An 18778-nucleotide genomic window follows, 5' to 3' on the forward strand; every position below is an offset into this window, starting at 1 on the left:
TACTTGCATTTAAGAGCAGTTGGAGGCCACGGAAGGAGAGTTGTATGGCATTGAAGCTTGTCTGGAGGTTAGTTAACACAGTGTCCAAAGAAGGGCCAGAAGTATACAGAATAGTGTCGTCTGCGTAGAGGTGGATCAGAGAATCACCAGCAGCAAGAGCGACATCATTGATGTATACAGAGAAGAGAGTTGGCCCGAGATTTGAACCCTGTGGCACCCCACTAGAGACTGCCAGAGGTCTGGACAACAGGCCCTCCGATTTGACACACTGAACACTGTCTGAGAAGTAGCTGGTGAACCAGGCGAGGCAGTCATTTGAGAAACTAAGGCTGTTGAGTCTGCCGATAAGATTGTGGTGATTGACAGAGTCGAAAGCCTTGGCCAGGTCGATGAATACAGCTGCACAGTATTGTCTCTTATCGATGGCTGTTATGATATCATTTAGGACCTTGAGCGTGGCTGAGGTGCACCCATGACCAGCTCGGAAAACAGATTGCATAGTGGAGAAGGTACTGTGGGATTCGAAATGGTCGGTGATCTGTTTGTTAACTTGGCTTTCGAAGACCTTAGAAAGGCAGGTTAGGATTTATATAGGTCTGTAATAGTTTGGGTCTAGAGTGTCTCCCCCTTTGACCGCGGCAACTTTCCAATCTTTAGGGATCTCAGACGATACGAAAGAGAAGTTGAACAGGCTAGTAATAGGGGTTGCAACAATTGCGGTGGATAATTTTAGAAAGAGAGGGTCCAGATTGTCTAGCCCTGCTGATTTGCAGGCGTCCAGATTTTGCAGTTCTTTCAGAACATCTGCTATCTGGATTTGGGTGAAGGAGAAATGGGGTAGGCTTGGGCAAGTTGCTGTGGGAGGTGCAGAGCTGTTGACCGGGGTTGGGGTAGCCAGGTGGAAAGCATGGCCAGCCGTGGAAAAATGCTTATTGAAATTCTCAATTATTGTGGATTTATCGGTGGTGACAGTGTTACCTAGCCTCAGTGCAGTGGGCAGCTGGGAGGAGGTGCTCTTATTCTCCATGGACTTTACAGTGTCCCAGAACTTTTTAGAGTTTATGCTACAGGATGCAAATTTCAGTTTGAAAAAGCTAACCTTTGCTTTCCTAACTGCCTGTGTATATTGGTTCCTAACTTCCCTTAAAAATTGCATATCGCGGCGACTATTCGATGCTATAGTCATATTCATTATTCATGATGTCAGGTTGAGGTAAAGGGGGAACCATATGTTCATATTCATTATGTCAGGTTGAGGTAAAGGGGAAACCATACATTCATATTCATGATGTCAGGTTGAGGTAAAGGGGAAACCATACATTCATTATTCATGATGTCAGGCTGAGGTAAAGGGGAAACCATACAGTCATATTCATGATGTCAGGATGAGGTAAAGGTGAAACCATACGTTCATTATTCATGATGTCAGGTTGAGGTAAAGGGGAAACCATACGGTCATTATTCATGATGTCAGGTTGAGGTAAAGGTGAAACCATACGGTCATAGTCATGATGTCAGGTTGAGGTAAAGGGGAAACCATACGGTCATATTCATGATGTCAGGTTGAGGTAAAGGAGAAACCATACGTTCATTATTCATGATGTCAGGTTGAGGTAAAGGGGAAACCATATGTTCATTATTCATGATGTCAGGTTGAGGTAAAAGGGAAACCATACGTTCATTATTCATGATGTCAGGTTGAGGTAAAAGGGAAACCATATGGTCATATTCTGTAAACCGAGGTTTAATTCGTAACATCTTATGACATTGGTATGGAAATAGCATCTGCCCCTTTCGTTCGTCTGGTTGATTTGTGGTTGTGGTTTAAGGCTGGTGTGTGCATTTTCACCTAGTCTCTCGTTAACATAAGTTAGGATTTGTCCATCAGTGTTTGGTGTAGTGTTTAGGACTGCGGTGTGTCTCAGGGATCCAGATCCTGTTATTGTGCTGGAGATAATGACTGAGGTAAACCCTGGTATTGTGCTGGAGATAATGACTGAGGTAGATCCTGGTATTGTGCTGGAGATTGTGACTGAGGTAGACCCTGGTATTGTTCTGGGGATAGTGACTGAGGTTGACCCTGGTATTGTTCTGGGGATAGTGGCTGAGGTAGATCCTGGTATTGTGCTGGAGATAATGACTGAGGTAGATCCTGGTATTGTGCTGGAGATAATGACTGAGGTAAACCCTGATTTTGTGCTGGAGATAATGACTGAGGTAGATCCTGGTATTGTGCTGGAGATAGTGACTGAGGTAGACCCTGGTATTGTGCTGGAGATAGTGACTGAGGTAGACCCTGGTATTGTGCTGGAGATGGTGACTGAGGTAGATCCTGGTATTGTGCTGGAGATAATGACTGAGGTAAACCCTGGTTTTGTGCTGGAGATAATGACTGAGGTAGATCCTGGTATTGTGCTGGAGATAGTGACTGAGGTAGACCCTGGTATTGTGCTGGAGATAGTGACTGAGGTAGACCCTGGTATTGTGCTGGAGATGGTGACTGAGGTAGACCCTGGTATTGTGCTGGAGATGGTGACTGAGGTAGATCCTGGTATTGTGCTTGAGATAATGACTGAGGTAGACCCTGGTATTGTGCTGGAGATGGTGACTGAGGTAGACCCTGGTATTGTGCTGGAGATGGTGACTGAGGTAGTCCATGGTATTGTGCTGGAGATAATGACTGAGGTAGATCCTGGTATTGTGCTGGAGATAATGACTGAGGTAGATCCTGGTATTGTGCTGGAGATAATGACTGAGGTAGTCCATGGTATTGTGCTGGAGATAGTGACTGAGGTAGATCCTGGTATTGTGCTGGAGATAATGACTGAGGTAGACCCTGGTATTGTGCTGGAGATAGTGACTGAGGTAGATCCTGGTATTGCGCTGGAGATAATGACTGAGGTAGATCCTGGTATTGTGCTTGAGATAATGACTGAGGTAGACCCTGGTATTGTGCTGGAGATAATGACTGAGGTAGACCCTGGTATTGTGCTGGAGATAGTGACTGAGGTAGACCCTGGTATTGTGCTGGAGATGGTGACTGAGGTAGACCCTGGTATTGTGCTGGAGATGGTGACTGAGGTAGATCCTGGTATTGTGCTTGAGATAATGACTGAGGTAGACCCTGGTATTGTGCTGGAGATGGTGACTGAGGTAGACCCTGGTATTGTGCTGGAGATGGTGACTGAGGTAGTCCATGGTATTGTGCTGGAGATAATGACTGAGGTAGATCCTGGTATTGTGCTGGAGATAATGACTGAGGTAGATCCTGGTATTGTGCTGGAGATAATGACTGAGGTAGTCCATGGTATTGTGCTGGAGATAGTGACTGAGGTAGATCCTGGTATTGTGCTGGAGATAATGACTGAGGTAGACCCTGGTATTGTGCTGGAGATAGTGACTGAGCTAGATCCTGGTATTGCGCTGGAGATAATGACTGAGGTAGATCCTGGTATTGTGCTTGAGATAATGACTGAGGTAGACCCTGGTATTGTGCTGGAGATAATGACTGAGGTAGATCCTGGTATTGTGCTGGAGATAGTGACTGAGGTAGACCCTGGTATTGTGCTGGAGATAATGACTGAGGTAGATCCTGGTATTGTGCTGGAGATAGTGACTGAGTTAGACCCTGGTATTGTGCTGGAGATAATGACTGAGGTAGACCCTGGTATTGTGCTGGAGATAATACCTGAGGTAGGCCCTGGTATTGTGCTGGAGATAATGACTGAGGTAGTCCATGGTATTGTGCTGGAGATAATGACTGAGGTAGACCCTGGTTTTGTGCTGAAGATCGTGACTGGTTTTGTGCTGGAGATGGTGACTGAGGTAGACCCTGGTATTGTGCTGGCGATAGTAACTGAGGTAGACCCTGGTATTGTGCTGGAGATAATGACTGAGGTCATTTAACCACTCTGTTCATTATGTAGTCTGTTAACCACTCTGTTCATTGTGTAGTCTGTTAACCACTATGTTACTTTTAAAGATGCAGTCCTCAGTCTTTCTGTCTTTCCTACAGTAAAGGTCGTTTCATTACTGGTTGTGAATTAATGCTTTTTGGCCATGCATGTTTCTCTGTGTCTGCTCTGCCCTGTCGCTCTTCGTGGCCTTGATTTGTTTTAAAGCTATTTAAAATATGTCGGTCTGCCTAATATGTCCCTAACCTTGCTGTTTTGTCCACTGGGATTGTTTTTAGGCATTAACAGAGATTGAGGAGTGCTGCTTTAAAATGCATCTGTCCTGACTATGTTCTCCTCTGCCTCCTTTCTCTTTTACTCTATCACTGTCTCTCACTCTCTCGTCTCTCTCTCAACCCCTCTCTCTTCACTCTCTACCTTCTCTCTTCTCCCTCTCGTCCCTCCCTCTCCCCGCTCCCTGTCTGCAGGAAGGAGTTCTGTGAGCTGTGTATGGCTAAAGACAGACAGACCAACAAGGTATTTGTCTGTAAGAAGTTTCTCAAGAAGGACGGTAGGAAAGTACGCAAGGCTGCCAAGAATGAAATCCTGATCCTCAAAATGTACGTGATCCCTTGATGTACAGAGCGACAGACCCGCTCTCTGTTTAAATCATTCTTTCCTCCTGTACTTTATCTGAGTATAAGTTGAAATTGTAGCAGCTAATAACAGAACATGTAATGCTATCCCTGAGGCTACTGAGGCCCACAGTGTCTGACAGTTTTTGCTTCTCAGTTTTCTACAATGATGACAAAAACGTAGTTTTCCAGGTCTTAATTTATAGGAACAAACCAGTAGTCACTGCAGGGTACTTCCATATGTTTTCAGTCACTTTCTGTGTGCACCCCATTTTTTTTCTTTTTCTTACAACAACAAAAAATTCTCCCTCCAAATTCGTGGTATCGAATTGGTAGTTACAGTCTTGTCCCATCGCTGCAACTTCCGTATGGACTCGTATGGAAAAGCGAAGGTTGAAAGCGGTGCATCCTCCGAAACACAACCCAACCAAGCCAACACTGCTTCTTGACACAATGCCGGCTTAACCCGGAAGTCAGACGTTTAACCCGGAAACCAAACACCGTATACCTGGCGATCATGTCAGCATGACTTGCGCCCGGCCCGCCACAGGAGTCACTAGAGCGCGATGGAACAAGAACATCCCTGCCGGACAAACCCTCCCCTAACCCGGACGACGCTGGGAAAATTGTGCACCGCTTCATGGGTCTCCCGGTCGCGGCCGGCTGCGACAGAGCCTGGACTTGAATCAGGATCTCTAGTGGCACAGCCACTCGGCAGGCCCTGTGTGCACCCCTTTTGATTTGTACGAAACCTTTTCTACAGGTGGAAGTGGTCAAAAAGTGACTTTTTTCAAAACTTTAAGGAGATAAGAGGTGCTCAAAGTTGACCCATTTTGCTGGAGATAATGACTGATTGACCCCACAATACCATGAGACATCCATGTCTACATTACTGGAAAGTAGATAAATGGTTGAGTTTGAAATAATTTGAAAGCTTACGAACAGGGTTGTCAAACCATTTTATGATTTCTGGAATAAAAGTTCTGCGTTGCATCTGAGAATTACATTGACGTGTTGACGGACTCGGTGACTGAGTTAATCAGGAAGTGCATAGAGGATGTTGTTCCCACTGTGACTGGATTCATCAGATAGAGGATGTTGTTCCTACTGTGATGGGGTTCATCAGGAAGTGGATAGAGGATGTTGTTCCTACTGTGACGGGGTTCATCAGGAAGTGGATAGAGGATGTTGTTCCTACTTTGACGGGGTTCATCAGGAAGTGGATAGAGGATGTTGTTCCTACTGTGACTGGGTTCATCAGGAAGTGGATAGAGGATGTTGTTCCCACTGTGACTGGGTTCATCAGGAAGTGGATAGAGGATGTTGTTCCCACTGTGACTGGGTTCATCAGGAAGTGGATAGAGGATGTTGTTCCCACTGTGACTGGGTTCATCAGGAAGTGGATAGAGGATGTTGTTCCCACTGTGACTGGGTTCATCAGGAAGTGGATAGAGGATGTTGTTCCTACTGTGACTGGGTTCATCAGGAAGTGGATAGAGGATGTTGTTCCCACTGTGATGATTAGAACTTATCCAAACCAGAAACTGTGGATAGAAGGCAGCATTCGCACAAAACTGAAAGTGCAAGCAACCACATTTAATGACGGTAAGTTGACTGGGAACATGGACTAGTACAGAGTCCAGCCATGCCCTCCGTAAGGCAATCAAAAGGGCAAATCGTCAGTACAGAGACAAAGTGGAGTCACAATACAACGGCTCAGACACGAGGCATATGTGGCAGTGACTCGAGACAATACCGGATTATAAAGGGAAAACCAGCCATGTCGTGGACACCAACGCTTTGCTCCAGGACAAGCTAAACACCTTCTTCGCCCTCTTCGAGGAAAACACAGTGCTGTCAATGCAGGCCACCGCCGCTCTCGTTCTCCGTGGCTGACGTACGTAAGACATTTAAGTGTGTTAACCCTCGCATGGCTGCCGGCCAAGACGGCATCCCTAACCGTGTCAGAGCATGTGCAGACCAGCTGGCTGGAGTGTTTTTTACGGATATGTTTACAGATATATTGTTACATTCCCCAGGGAACTAACAAAATGTCACTGACCAACAACCAAAGTGAAACAGGTGGGGTTTTAGGAGGGGTTCTAAAAGACACTCATGGGGTTTTAGAAGGGGTTCTGAAAGACACTCATGGGGTTTTAGAAGGGGTTCTGAAAGACACTCATGGGGTTTTAGGAGGGGTTCTGAAAGACACTCATGGGGTTTTAGGAGGGGTTCTGAAAGACATACATGGGGTTTTAGGAGGGGTTCTGAAAGACACTCATGGGGTTTTAGGAGGGGTTCTGAAAGACACTCATGGGGTTTTAGGGGGGGTTCTGAAAGACACTCATGGGGTTTTAGGAGGGGTTCTGAAAGACACTCATGGGGTTTTACGAGGGGTTCTGAAAGACACTCATGGGGTTTTAGCAGGGGTTCTGAAAGACACTCATGGGGGTTTAGAAGGGGTTCTGAAAGACACTCATGGGGGTTTAGAAGGGGTTCTGAAAGACACTCATGGGGTTTTAGGAGGGGTTCTGAAAGACACTCATGGGGTTTTAGAAGGGGTTCTGAAAGACACTCATGGGGTTTTAGGAGGGGTTCTGAAAGACACTCATGGGGGGTGTCCACTGACAGTTGACTAGCAACAACAACTGGAACCTCATAGCCTGGTTCCTCTCTAGGTTTCTTCCTAGGTTTTGGCCTTTCTAGAGAGTTTTTCCTAGCCACCGTGCTTTCTACATCTGCATTGCTTGCTGTTTGGGGGTTTTAGGCTGGGTTTCTGTACAGCACTTTGAGATATCGGCTGATGTAAGAAGGGCTATATAAATACATTTGATTTGATTTGAAAGGACACCCATCATGAGCACCCACTAGCAAAACGAAATCAGATAAAGGATTGTTGATATTGAACTCTAAATAGGGAGCGTCAACTAAAGGTGTTAACCCTCTGCATCTATCAAGACAACTGGAGCAATGGAACAACCACCGTTAAACAGCACCTGGGCCAGCACAGGTGAAACACCTTCCCACTAATGAGGTGGCACCAATCGGTGCAAACAAGCTATACGTGTCAAAGTCGACCTCAAAACATAATTGGAAAAACCAAAGCCTGTAACAATATTCAATCTTTCCCTATCCCAGTCTGCTGTCCCCACTTCCTTCAAGATGTCCACCATTGTTCCTGTACCCAAAAAAGCAAAGGTAACTGAACTAAATGACTACCGCCCCATAGCACTCACTTCTGTCATCATGAAGTGCTTTGAGGGGCTAGTTAAGGATCATATCACCTCCACCTTACCTGACACCCTAGACCCACTTCAATTTGCTTACAGCTCCAATAGATCCACAGACAATACAATCGCCTGCACACTGCCCTATCCCATCTGGAAAAGAGGAATACCTATGTAAGAATGCTGTTTATCGACTACAGCTCAGCCTTCAACACTATGACTGCATGGCCTCACACTTTTCCAACTCAATCATCAAGTTTGCAGACAACATAACAGTGGTAGGCTTGATTACCGACAACGACGAAGTGAGGTCTTCAGGAGACAGCAGAGGGAGCACTCCCCCATCCACATCGACAGGGGGACAATCTTCAAGTTCCTCGGTGTACACATGACTGACAATCTTAAATGGTCCATCCTACCTCAGGAGGCTGAAGAAATTTGGCTTGGCCCCTAAGACCCTCACAAACTTCTACAGATTCACTATTGAAGGCACCCTGTGCTGTATCACCACCTGGTACGGCAACTGCACCATCCACAACCGCAAGGCTCTCCAGAGGGTGGTGCGGTCAGCCCAATGCATCACTGGGGGCCCACCGCCTGCCCTCCAGGACACCTACTGCACCCGGTGTCACAGGAAGGCCAAGAAGATCATCAAGGATCACCCAAGCCACTGCCTGTTCACCCTGCGACCATCTAGAAGGCGGAGACAGTACAGGTGCATCAAAGCTGGGACCGAGCGACTGAAAAACAGCTTTTATCTCCAGGTCATCAGACTGTTCAATACTACCCTACCCTGAACTTTTTTGTTACTATCCGGCTACCACCCGGTACTTAACCCTGCACTTTAGAGACAGCTGTTCTATGTACATAGTCATTGAACAATTATGTTTACATACTATTTTACCCACTTCATATGTACAGTGCATTCGGAAAGTATTCAGACCCCTTGACATTTTCCACATTTTGTTACGTTACTGCCTTGTTCTAAAAAAAAGTATTATTATTTTTTAAGTTCCCTCAATCGACACACAATGTGGACCGTAGACCCTTGTCTTACCAGACGCCGCTGTTCTATCCTGCCGATACAGCGTATAACCAGCCAGCTGTATGTCATTCATGTCGTCGTTCAGCCACGACTCCGTGAAGCATAAGATGTTACAGTCTTTAATGTCCCGTTGGTAGTTTAATCTTCCGCGTAACTCGTCGATTTTATTCTCCAAAGATTGCACGTTTGCTAGCAGAATGGAGGGAAATGGGGGTTTATTCGATTGCCTACGAATTCTCAGAAGGCAGCCCGACCTTCGGCCCCTCTTTCTCCGGCTCCTCTTCACGCAGATCACGGGGATCGGGGCCTGTTCCCAAGGAAGCAGTGTATTGTTTTGTATTGTTAGGTATGACTACACTGTTGAAGCTAGAAACAGAAGCATTTAGCTACACCCGTGATAACATCTGCAAAATATGTGTACGTGACCAATAACATTTGATTTAATTTGAATGAGTTGGGATTAAAGTCCAAAAAGTGACTTTCTGACCACTTCTACCATGGGCAAACACCTATGGCAGGTTTCGTTCAAATCAAAATGGGTACAGTCAGAAAGTGATTGAAATCATATGGAATGACTAGTTGTTTACTGGCTAGGCGAGCTAAAACCAGCTGCAGGCCTCTAGGACGTACTGTAGTTAATATCATTGACTAGTTGTTTACTGGCTAGGGGGACTAAAACCAGGAATAGAGTTTTAGTATGCATCCCAAATGGCACCCTATTCCCTATGGGCCCTAGTCAAAAGTAGTGCACTATATAGGGAATGTGGTCCCATTTAGGATGTAACCCTGGTCTCGCAGGTCTAAATCAGACACTATTTCAAAAAGAAAGAACGTTTCAGACAGCAGACAAGAGTTCAGTTTAAGACCTGTTTCTGTGTCTGAATCTCTCCTCCGCTGGTTCCTGTTTCTGTGTCTGAATCTCTCCTCCTCTGGTTCCTGTTCCTGTGTCTGAATCTCTCCTCCACTGGTTTCTGTATCTGAATCTCTCCTCCGCTCGTTCCTGTTCCTGTGTATGAATCTCTCCTCCACTTGTTCCTGTGTCTGAATCTCTCCTCCACTGGTTCCTGTTTCTGTGTCTGAATCTCTCCTCCACTGGTTCCTGTTTCTGTGTCTGAATCTCTCCTCCACTGGTTCCTGTTTCTGTGTCTGAATCTCTCCTCCGCTGGTTCCTGTGTGTGAATCTCTCCTCCACTGGTTCCTGTTCCTGTGTCTGAATCTCTCCTCCACTGGTTCCTGTTCCTGTATCTGAATCTCTCCTCCGCTGGTTCCTGTGTCTGAATCTCTCCTCCACTGGTTCCTTTTTCTGTGTCTGAATCTCTCCTCTGCTGGTTCCTGTTCCTGTGTCTGAATCTCTCCTCCACTGGTTTCTGTTTCTGTGTCTGAATCTCTCCTCCACTGGTTCCTGTGTCTGAATCTCTCCTCTGCTGGTTCCTGTTCCTGTGTCTGTATCTCTCCTCCTCTGGTTCCTGTTTCTGTGTCTGAATCTCTCCTCCACTGTTTCCTGTTCCTGTGTCTGAATCTCTCCTCCACTGGTTCCTGTTCCTGTGTCTGAATCTCTCCTCCACTGGTTCCTGTTCCTGTATCTGAATCTCTCCTCCGCTGGTTCCTGTGTCTGAATCTCTCCTCCACTGGTTCCTGTTTCTGTGTCTGAATCTCTCCTCTGCTGGTTCCTGTTCCTGTGTCCTGAATCTCTCCTCCACTGGTTCCTGTTCCTGTATCTGAATCTCTCCTCCGCTGGTTTCTGTGTCTGAATCTCTCCTCCACTGGTTCCTGTTCCTGTATCTGAATCTCTCCTCCGCTGGTTCCTGTGTCTGAATCTCTCCTCCACTGGTTCCTGTTTCTGTGTCTGAATCTCTCCTCTGCTGGTTCCTGTTCCTGTGTCTGAATCTCTCCTCCACTGGTTTCTGTTCCTGTGTCTGAATCTCTCCTCCACTGGTTTCTGTTTCTGTGTCTGAATCTCTCCTCCACTGGTTCCTGTGTCTGAATCTCTCCTCCACTGGTTCCTGTTTCTGTGTCTGAATCTCTCCTCTGCTGGTTCCTGTTCCTGTGTCTGAATCTCTCCTCCTCTGGTTCCTGTTTCTGTGTCTGAATCTCTCCTCCACTGTTTCCTGTTCCTGTGTCTGAATCTCTCCTCCACTGGTTCCTGTGTCTGAATCTCTCCTCCACTGGTTCCTGTTCCTGTGTCTGAATCTCTCCTCCACTGTTTACTGTTTCTGTGCCTGAATCTCTCCTCCGCTGGATCCTGTGTCTGAATCTCTCCTCCTCTGGTTCCTGTTTCTGAATCTCTCCTCCACTGGTTCCTGTGTCTGAATCTCTCCTCCGCTGGTTCCTGTTTCTGTGTCTGAATCTCTCCTCCACTGGTTCCTGTTTCTGTGTCTGAATCTCTCCTCTGCTGGTTCCTGTTCCTGTGTCTGAATCTCTCCTCCACTGGTTCCTGTTTCTGTGTCTGAATCTCTCCTCCACTGGTTCCTGTTTCTGTGTCTGAATCTCTCCTCCGCTGGTTTCTGTGTCTGAATCTCTCCTCCACTGGTTCCTGTGTCTGAATCTCTCCTCCACTGGTTCCTGTATCTCAATCTCACCTCCTCTGGTTCCTGTTTCTGTGTCTGAATCTCTCCTCCGCTGGTTCCTGTGTCTGAATCTCTCCTTCGCTGGTTCCTGTGTCTGAATCTCTTCTCCACTGGTTTCTGTGTCTGAATCTCTCCTCCGCTGGTTCCTGTTCCTGTGTCTGAATCTCTCCTCCTCTGGTTCCTGTATCTGAATCTCTCCTCCACTGGTTCCTGTTCCTGTGTCTGAATCTCTCCTCCACTGGTACCTGTTTCTGTGTCTGAATCTCTCCTCCTCTGGTTCCTGTTTCTGTATTTGAATCTCTCCTCCGCTGGTTTCTGTGTCTGAATCTCTCCTCCACTGGTACCTGTTTCTGTGTCTGAATCTCTCCTCCTCTGGTTCCTGTTTCTGTATTTGAATCTCTCCTCCGCTGGTTTCTGTGTCTGAATCTCTCCTCCACTGGTTCCTGTGTCTGAATCTCTCCTCCACTGGTTCATGTATCTGAATCTCTCCTCCTCTGGTTCCTGTTTCTGTGTCTGAATCTCTCCTCCGCTGGTTCCTGTGTCTGAATCTCTCCTTCGCTGGTTCCTGTGTCTGAATCTCTCCTCCACTGTTTCCTGTTTCTGTGCCTGAATCTCTCTTCCGCTGGTTGTTCGTCCCAAATGGCATCCTATTCCCTGTATAATGCACTTCTTCTGAGCAGGACCCTATATAAGGAATAGGGTGCCATTTGGGACTCACAGTAACACTTGTTTAATATAAAACTGTGTCTGAATGCCGCCTTGTCTTGGCTGTTCCAGGGTCAACCATCCAAACATCCTCCAACTGATCGACACTTTCGAGACGCGGAAAGAGTACTTCATCATCCAGGAGCTGTGAGTAAGATGGCTAAATCGGTCAGCTAATACAGGACTAGTAAAGGCCCGTGTACTATACAGCCAGCTAATACAGGACTAGTAAGGCCCAGTGTACTATACAGCCAGCTAATACAGGACTAGTAAAGGCCCAGTGTACTATACAGTCAGCTAATACAGGACTAGTAAAGGCCCAGTGTACTATACAGCCAGCTAATACAGGACTAGTAAAGGCCCAGTGTACTATACAGCCAGCTAATACAGGACTAGTAAAGGCCCAGTGTACTATATCGGTCAGCTAATACAGGACTAGCAAAGGCCCAGTGTACTATACAGCCAGCTAATACAGGACTAGTAAAGGCCTAGTGTACTATATCGGACAGCTAATACAGGACTAGTAAAAGCCCAGTGTACTATACAGCCAGCTAATTCAGGACTAGTATTTTCACAGCCGGCCACACTGGTGGTTTATTATTACATTCATCCCGTCTGTTCTGTTCTGGTCTGTTCTGTTTTTCTCTGGTCTCGTCTGTTCTGGTCTGTTCTGGTCTGTTCTGTTTTTCTCTGGTCTCGTCTGTTCTGGTCTGTTCTGGTCTGTTCTGGTCTGTTCTGTTTTTCTCTGGTCTCGTCTGTTCTGGTCTGTTCTGGTCTGTTCTGTTTTTCTCTGGTCTCGTCTGTTCTGGTCTGTTCTGGTCTGTTCTGGTCTGTTCTGTTTTTCTCTGGTCTCGTCTGTTCTGGTCTGTTCTGGTCTGTTCTGTTTTTCTCTGGTCTCGTCTGTTCTGGTCTGTTCTGCTCTGTTCTGGTCTGTTCTGTTTTTCTCTGGTCTCGTCTGTTCTGGTCTGTTCTGTTTTTCTCTGGTCTCATCTGCTCTGCGTCTGCTTCTGGTCTGTTTTTCTCTGGTCTCGTCTGCTCTGTTCTGTTCTGGTCTGTTCTGCGCTCTGCTCTGTTCTGGTCTGTTCTGGTCTGTTCTGGTCTGTTCTGGTCTGTTCTGTTTTTCTCTGGTCTCGTCTGTTCTGTGCCCGGTTTCCCAATAGCGATGGAACTTATGAGCGTTTTAATGATGAGCATCTTTCCTATAACGGTGATGAAGTAACACTGCGTTTTCAAAAACACCACGTGAAGAGAACGGTCGCTAAGTGCGTCGTCGAGGCATAGCATCGATCCTGATAAGATCCAAAGAAATGAGGCACTGCTCTCAGATCAGTTTTATTGATTTTCTGCAATACTGATGAAGGATCAGTCAGCTGATAGACTAAGAGCGATATTACCACCTACAGCTGCAAATATAGAGGCGGCTTATTTTAATGCTTACCCAGTAAACATGGAACTAAATCACATATTTGGCACATCATTGTATCGTGACACAAGGCGAGACACAGATACAGTCACAGGAGTAGTCCGGGAAAAGGCAGGGGTCAAACCCAGGAAGACAATCAAAAAGAGAATAGCAAAAGGAGTACGGGGAGAAACATGCTGGTTGACTTGACTAAACATACAAGACAACCTGGCACTGAGAGACAGGAAACACAGGGATAAATACACTGAGAGACAGGAAACACAGGGATAAATACACAGAGAGACAGGAAACACAGGGATAAATACACAGAGAGACAGGAAACACAGGGATGAATACACTGAGAGACAGGAAAAACAGGGATAAATACACTGAGAGACAGGAAACAGGGATAAATACACAGAGAGAGACAGGAAACACAGGGATAAATACACTGAGTGACAGGAAACACAGGGATAAATACACAGAGAGAGACAGGAAACACAGGGATAAATACACAGAGAGAGACAGGAAACACAGGGATAAATACACAGAGAGACAGGAAACACAGGGATAAATACACAGAGAGACAGGAAACACAGGGATAAATACACAGAGAGACAGGAAACACAGGGTTAGATTACCAGTGGTCTGAGGCGTTAGATTACCAGTGGTCTGAGGCGTTAGATTACCAGTGGTCTGAGGCGTTAGATTACCAGTGGTCTGAGGCGTTAGATTACCAGTGGTCTGAGGCGTTAGATTACCAGCGGTCTGAGGCGTTAGATTACCAGTGGTCTCAGGCGTTAGATTACCAGTGGTCTGAAGCGTTAGATTACCAGTGGTCTGAGGCGTTAGATTACCAGTGGTCTGAGGGCAGGCGTTAGATTACCAGCGGTCTGAGGCGTTAGATTACCAGTGGTCTGAGGCGTTAGATTACCAGTGGTCTGAGGTGTTAGATTACCAGTGGTCTGAGGCGTTAGATTACCAGTGGTCTGAGGCGTTAGATTACCAGTGGTCTGAGGCGTTAGATTACCAGCGGTCTGAGGCGTTAGATTACCAGTGGTCTGAGGCGTTAGATTACCAGTGGTCTGAGGCGTTAGATTACCAGTGGTCTGAGGCGTTAGATTACCAGTGGTCTGAGGCGTTAGATTACCAGTGGTCTGAGGCGTTAGATTACCAGTGGTCTGAGGAGTTAGATTACCAGTGGTCTGAGGAGTTAGATTACCAGTGGTCTGAGGGCAGGCGTTAGATTACCAGTGGTCTGAGGCGTTAGATTACCAGTGGTCTGAGGGCAGGCGTTAGATTACCAGTGGTCTGAGGGCAGGCGTTAGATTACCAGTGGTCTGAGGCGTTAGATTACCAGTGGTCTGAGGCGTTAGATTACCAGTGGTCTGAGGGCAGGCGTTAGGTTACCAGTGGTCTGAAGCGTTAGATTACCAGTGGTCTGAGGCGTTAGATTACCAGTGGTCTGAGGTGTTAGATTACCAGTGGTCTGAGGCGTTAGATTACCAGTGGTCTGAGGCGTTAGATTACCAGTGGTCTGAGGCGTTAGATTACCAGTGGTCTGTGGCGTTAGATTACCAGTGGTCTGAGGCGATAGATTACCAGTGGTCTGAGGCGTTAGATTACCAGTGGTCTGAGGCATTAGATTACCAGTGGTCTGAGGCGTTAGATTACCAGTGGTCTGAGGCGTTAGATTACCAGTGGTCTGAGGCGTTAGATTACCAGTGGTCTGAGGTGTAAGATTACCAGTGGTCTGAGGCGTTAGATTACCAGTGGTATGTGGCGTTAGATTACCAGTGGTCTGAGGCGATAGATTACCAGTGGTCTGAGGCGTTAGATTACCAGTGGTCTGAGGCGTTAGATTACCAGTGGTCTGAGGCGTTAGATTACCAGTGATCTGAGGGCAGGCGTTAGATTACCAGTGGTCTGAGGCGTTAGATTACCAGTGGTCTGAGGCGTTAGATTACCAGTGGTCTGAGGCGTTAGATTACCAGTGGTCTGTGGCGTTAGATTACCAGTGGTCTGAGGCGATAGATTACCAGTGGTCTGAGGCGTTAGATTACCAGTGGTCTGAGGCGTTAGATTACCAGTGGTCTGAGGCGTTAGATTACCAGTGGTTGAGGTGTTAGATTACCAGTGGTTGAGGTGTTAGATTACCAGTGGTCTGAGGCGTTAGATTACCAGTGGTATGAGGCGTTAGATTACCAGTGGTCTGTGGCGTTAGATTACCAGTGGTCTGAGGCGATAGATTACCAGTGGTCTGAGGCGTTAGATTACCAGTGGTCTGAGGCGTTAGATTACCAGTGGTCTGAGGCGTTAGATTACCAGTGATCTGAGGGCAGGCGTTAGATTACCAGTGGTCTGAGGCGTTAGATTACCAGTGGTCTGAGGCGTTAGATTACCAGTGGTCTGAGGCGTTAGATTACCAGTGGTCTGAGGCGTTAGATTACCAGTGGTCTGAGGCGTTAGATTACCAGTGGTCTGAGGCGTTAGATTACCAGTGGTCTGAGGAGTTAGATTACCAGTGGTCTGAGGAGTTAGATTACCAGTGGTCTGAGGGCAGGCGTTAGATTACCAGTGGTCTGAGGCGTTAGATTACCAGTGGTCTGAGGGCAGGCGTTAGATTACCAGTGGTCTGAGGGCAGGCGTTAGATTACCAGTGGTCTGAGGCGTTAGATTACCAGTGGTCTGAGGGCAGGCGTTAGGTTACCAGTGGTCTGAAGCGTTAGATTACCAGTGGTCTGAGGCGTTAGATTACCAGTGGTCTGAGGCGTTAGATTACCAGTGGTCTGAGGCGTTAGATTACCAGTGGTCTGAGGCGTTAGATTACCAGTGGTCTGAGGCGTTAGATTACCAGTGGTCTGAGGCGTTAGATTACCAGTGGTCTGTGGCGTTAGATTACCAGTGGTCTGAGGCGATAGATTACCAGTGGTCTGAGGCGTTAGATTACCAGTGGTCTGAGGCATTAGATTACCAGTGGTCTGAGGCGTTAGATTACCAGTGGTCTGAGGCGTTAGATTACCAGTGGTCTGAGGCGTTAGATTACCAGTGGTCTGAGGTGTTAGATTACCAGTGGTCTGAGGCGTTAGATTACCAGTGGTATGTGGCGTTAGATTACCAGTGGTCTGAGGCGATAGATTACCAGTGGTCTGAGGCGTTAGATTACCAGTGGTCTGAGGCGTTAGATTACCAGTGGTCTGAGGCGTTAGATTACCAGTGATCTGAGGGCAGGCGTTAGATTACCAGTGGTCTGAGGCGTTAGATTACCAGTGGTCTGAGGCGTTAGATTACCAGTGGTCTGAGGCGTTAGATTACCAGTGGTCTGAGGCGTTAGATTACCAGTGGTTGAGGTGTTAGATTACCAGTGGTCTGTGGCGTTAGATTACCAGTGGTCTGAGGCGATAGATTACCAGTGGTCTGAGGCGTTAGATTACCAGTGGTCTGAGGCGTTAGATTACCAGTGGTCTGAGGCGTTAGATTACCAGTGGTCTGAGGCGTTAGATTACCAGTGGTCTGAGGCGTTAGATTACCAGTGGTCTGAGGTGTTAGATTACCAGTGGTCTGAGGCGTTAGATTACCAGTGGTCTGAGGCGTTAGATTACCAGTGGTCTGAGGCGTTAGATTACCAGTGGTCTGAGGCGTTAGATTACCAGTGGTCTGAGGCGTTAGATTACCAGTGGTCTGAGGCGTTAGATTACCAGTGGTCTGAGGGCAGGCGTTAGATTACCAGTGGTCTGAGGCGTTAGATTACCAGTGGTCTGAGGCGTTAGATTACCAGTGGTCTGAGGCGTTAGATTACCAGTGGTCTGAGGCGTTAGATTACCAGTGGTCTGAGGCGTTAGATTACCAGTGGTCTGAGGCGTTAGATTACCAGTGGTCTGAGGCGTTAGATTACCAGTGGTCTGAGGCGTTAGATTACCAGTGGTCTGAGGCGTTAGATTACCAGTGGTCTGAGGTGTTAGATTACCAGTGGTCTGAGGCGTTAGATTACCAGTGGTCTGAGGCGTTAGATTACCAGTGGTCTGAGGCGTTAGATTACCAGTGGTCTGAGGCGATAGATTACCAGTGGTCTGAGGCGTTAGATTACCAGTGGTCTGAGGCGTTAGATTACCAGTGGTCTGAGGCGTTAGATTACCAGTGGTCTGAGGGCAGGCGTTAGATTACCAGTGGTCTGAGGCGTTAGATTACCAGTGGTCTGAGGCGTTAGATTACCAGTGGTCTGAGGCGTTAGATTACCAGTGGTCTGAGGCGTTAGATTACCAGTGGTCTGAGGCGTTAGATTACCAGTGGTCTGAGGCGTTAGATTACCAGTGGTCTGAGGCGTTAGATTACCAGTGGTCTGAGGCGTTAGATTACCAGTGGTCTGAGGCGTTAGATTACCAGTGGTCTGAGGCGTTAGATTACCAGTGGTCTGAGGGCAGGCGTTAGATTACCAGTGGTCTGAGGCGTTAGATTACCAGTGGTCTGAGGCGTTAGGTTACCAGTGGTCTGAGGCGTTAGATTACCAGTGGTCTGAGGCGTTAGATTACCAGTGGTCTGAGGCGTTAGATTACCAGTGGTCTGAGGCGTTAGATTACCAGTGGTCTGAGGCGTTAGATTACCAGTGGTCTGAGGCGTTAGATTACCAGTGGTCTGAGGCGTTAGATTACCAGTGGTCTGAGGCGATAGATTACCAGTGGTCTGAGGCGTTAGATTACCAGTGGTCTGAGGCGTTAGATTACCAGTGGTCTGAGGCGTTAGATTACCAGTGGTCTGAGGCGATAGATTACCAGTGGTCTGAGGCGTTAGATTACCAGTGGTCTGAGGCGTTAGATTACCAGTGGTCTGAGGCGTTAGATTACCAGTGGTCTGAGGCGTTAGATTACCAGTGGTCTGAGGCGATAGATTACCAGTGGTCTGAGGCGTTAGATTACCAGTGGTCTGAGGCGTTAGATTACCAGTGGTCTGAGGCGTTAGATTACCAGTGGTCTGAGGCGTTAGATTACCAGTGGTCTGAGGCGTTAGATTACCAGTGGTCTGAGGCGATAGATTACCAGTGGTCTGAGGCGATAGATTACCAGTGGTCTGAGGCGTTAGATTACCAGTGGTCTGAGGCGTTAGATTACCAGTGGTCTGAGGCGTTAGAATACCAGTGGTCTGAGGCGTTAGATTACCAGTGGTCTCAGGCGTTAGATTACCAGTGGTCTGAGGCGTTAGATTACCAGTGGTCTGAGGCGTTAGATTACCAGTGGTCTGAGGGCAGCCGTTAGATTACCAGCGGTCTGAGGCGTTAGATTACCAGTGGTCTGAGGCGTTAGATTACCA

General features: G+C 47.3%; 1 protein-coding gene across 1 annotated transcript in view; it reads left to right on the plus strand.

Moving 5' to 3' along the window:
• LOC106566306 (uncharacterized) overlaps positions 1–18778 on the plus strand; it is a 252236-nt gene that overhangs the window by 104953 nt on the left and 128505 nt on the right. The window contains 2 exon segments of the mRNA XM_045692717.2: positions 4382–4513; positions 12145–12219. Of these exon segments, the coding sequence (XP_045548673.2) occupies positions 4382–4513; positions 12145–12219 (207 nt within the window).

This window comes from Salmo salar, chromosome 13 (assembly GCF_965601325.2).
Source record: "Salmo salar chromosome 13, fSalSal1, whole genome shotgun sequence".
Classification (NCBI taxonomy): domain Eukaryota; kingdom Metazoa; phylum Chordata; class Actinopteri; order Salmoniformes; family Salmonidae; genus Salmo; species Salmo salar.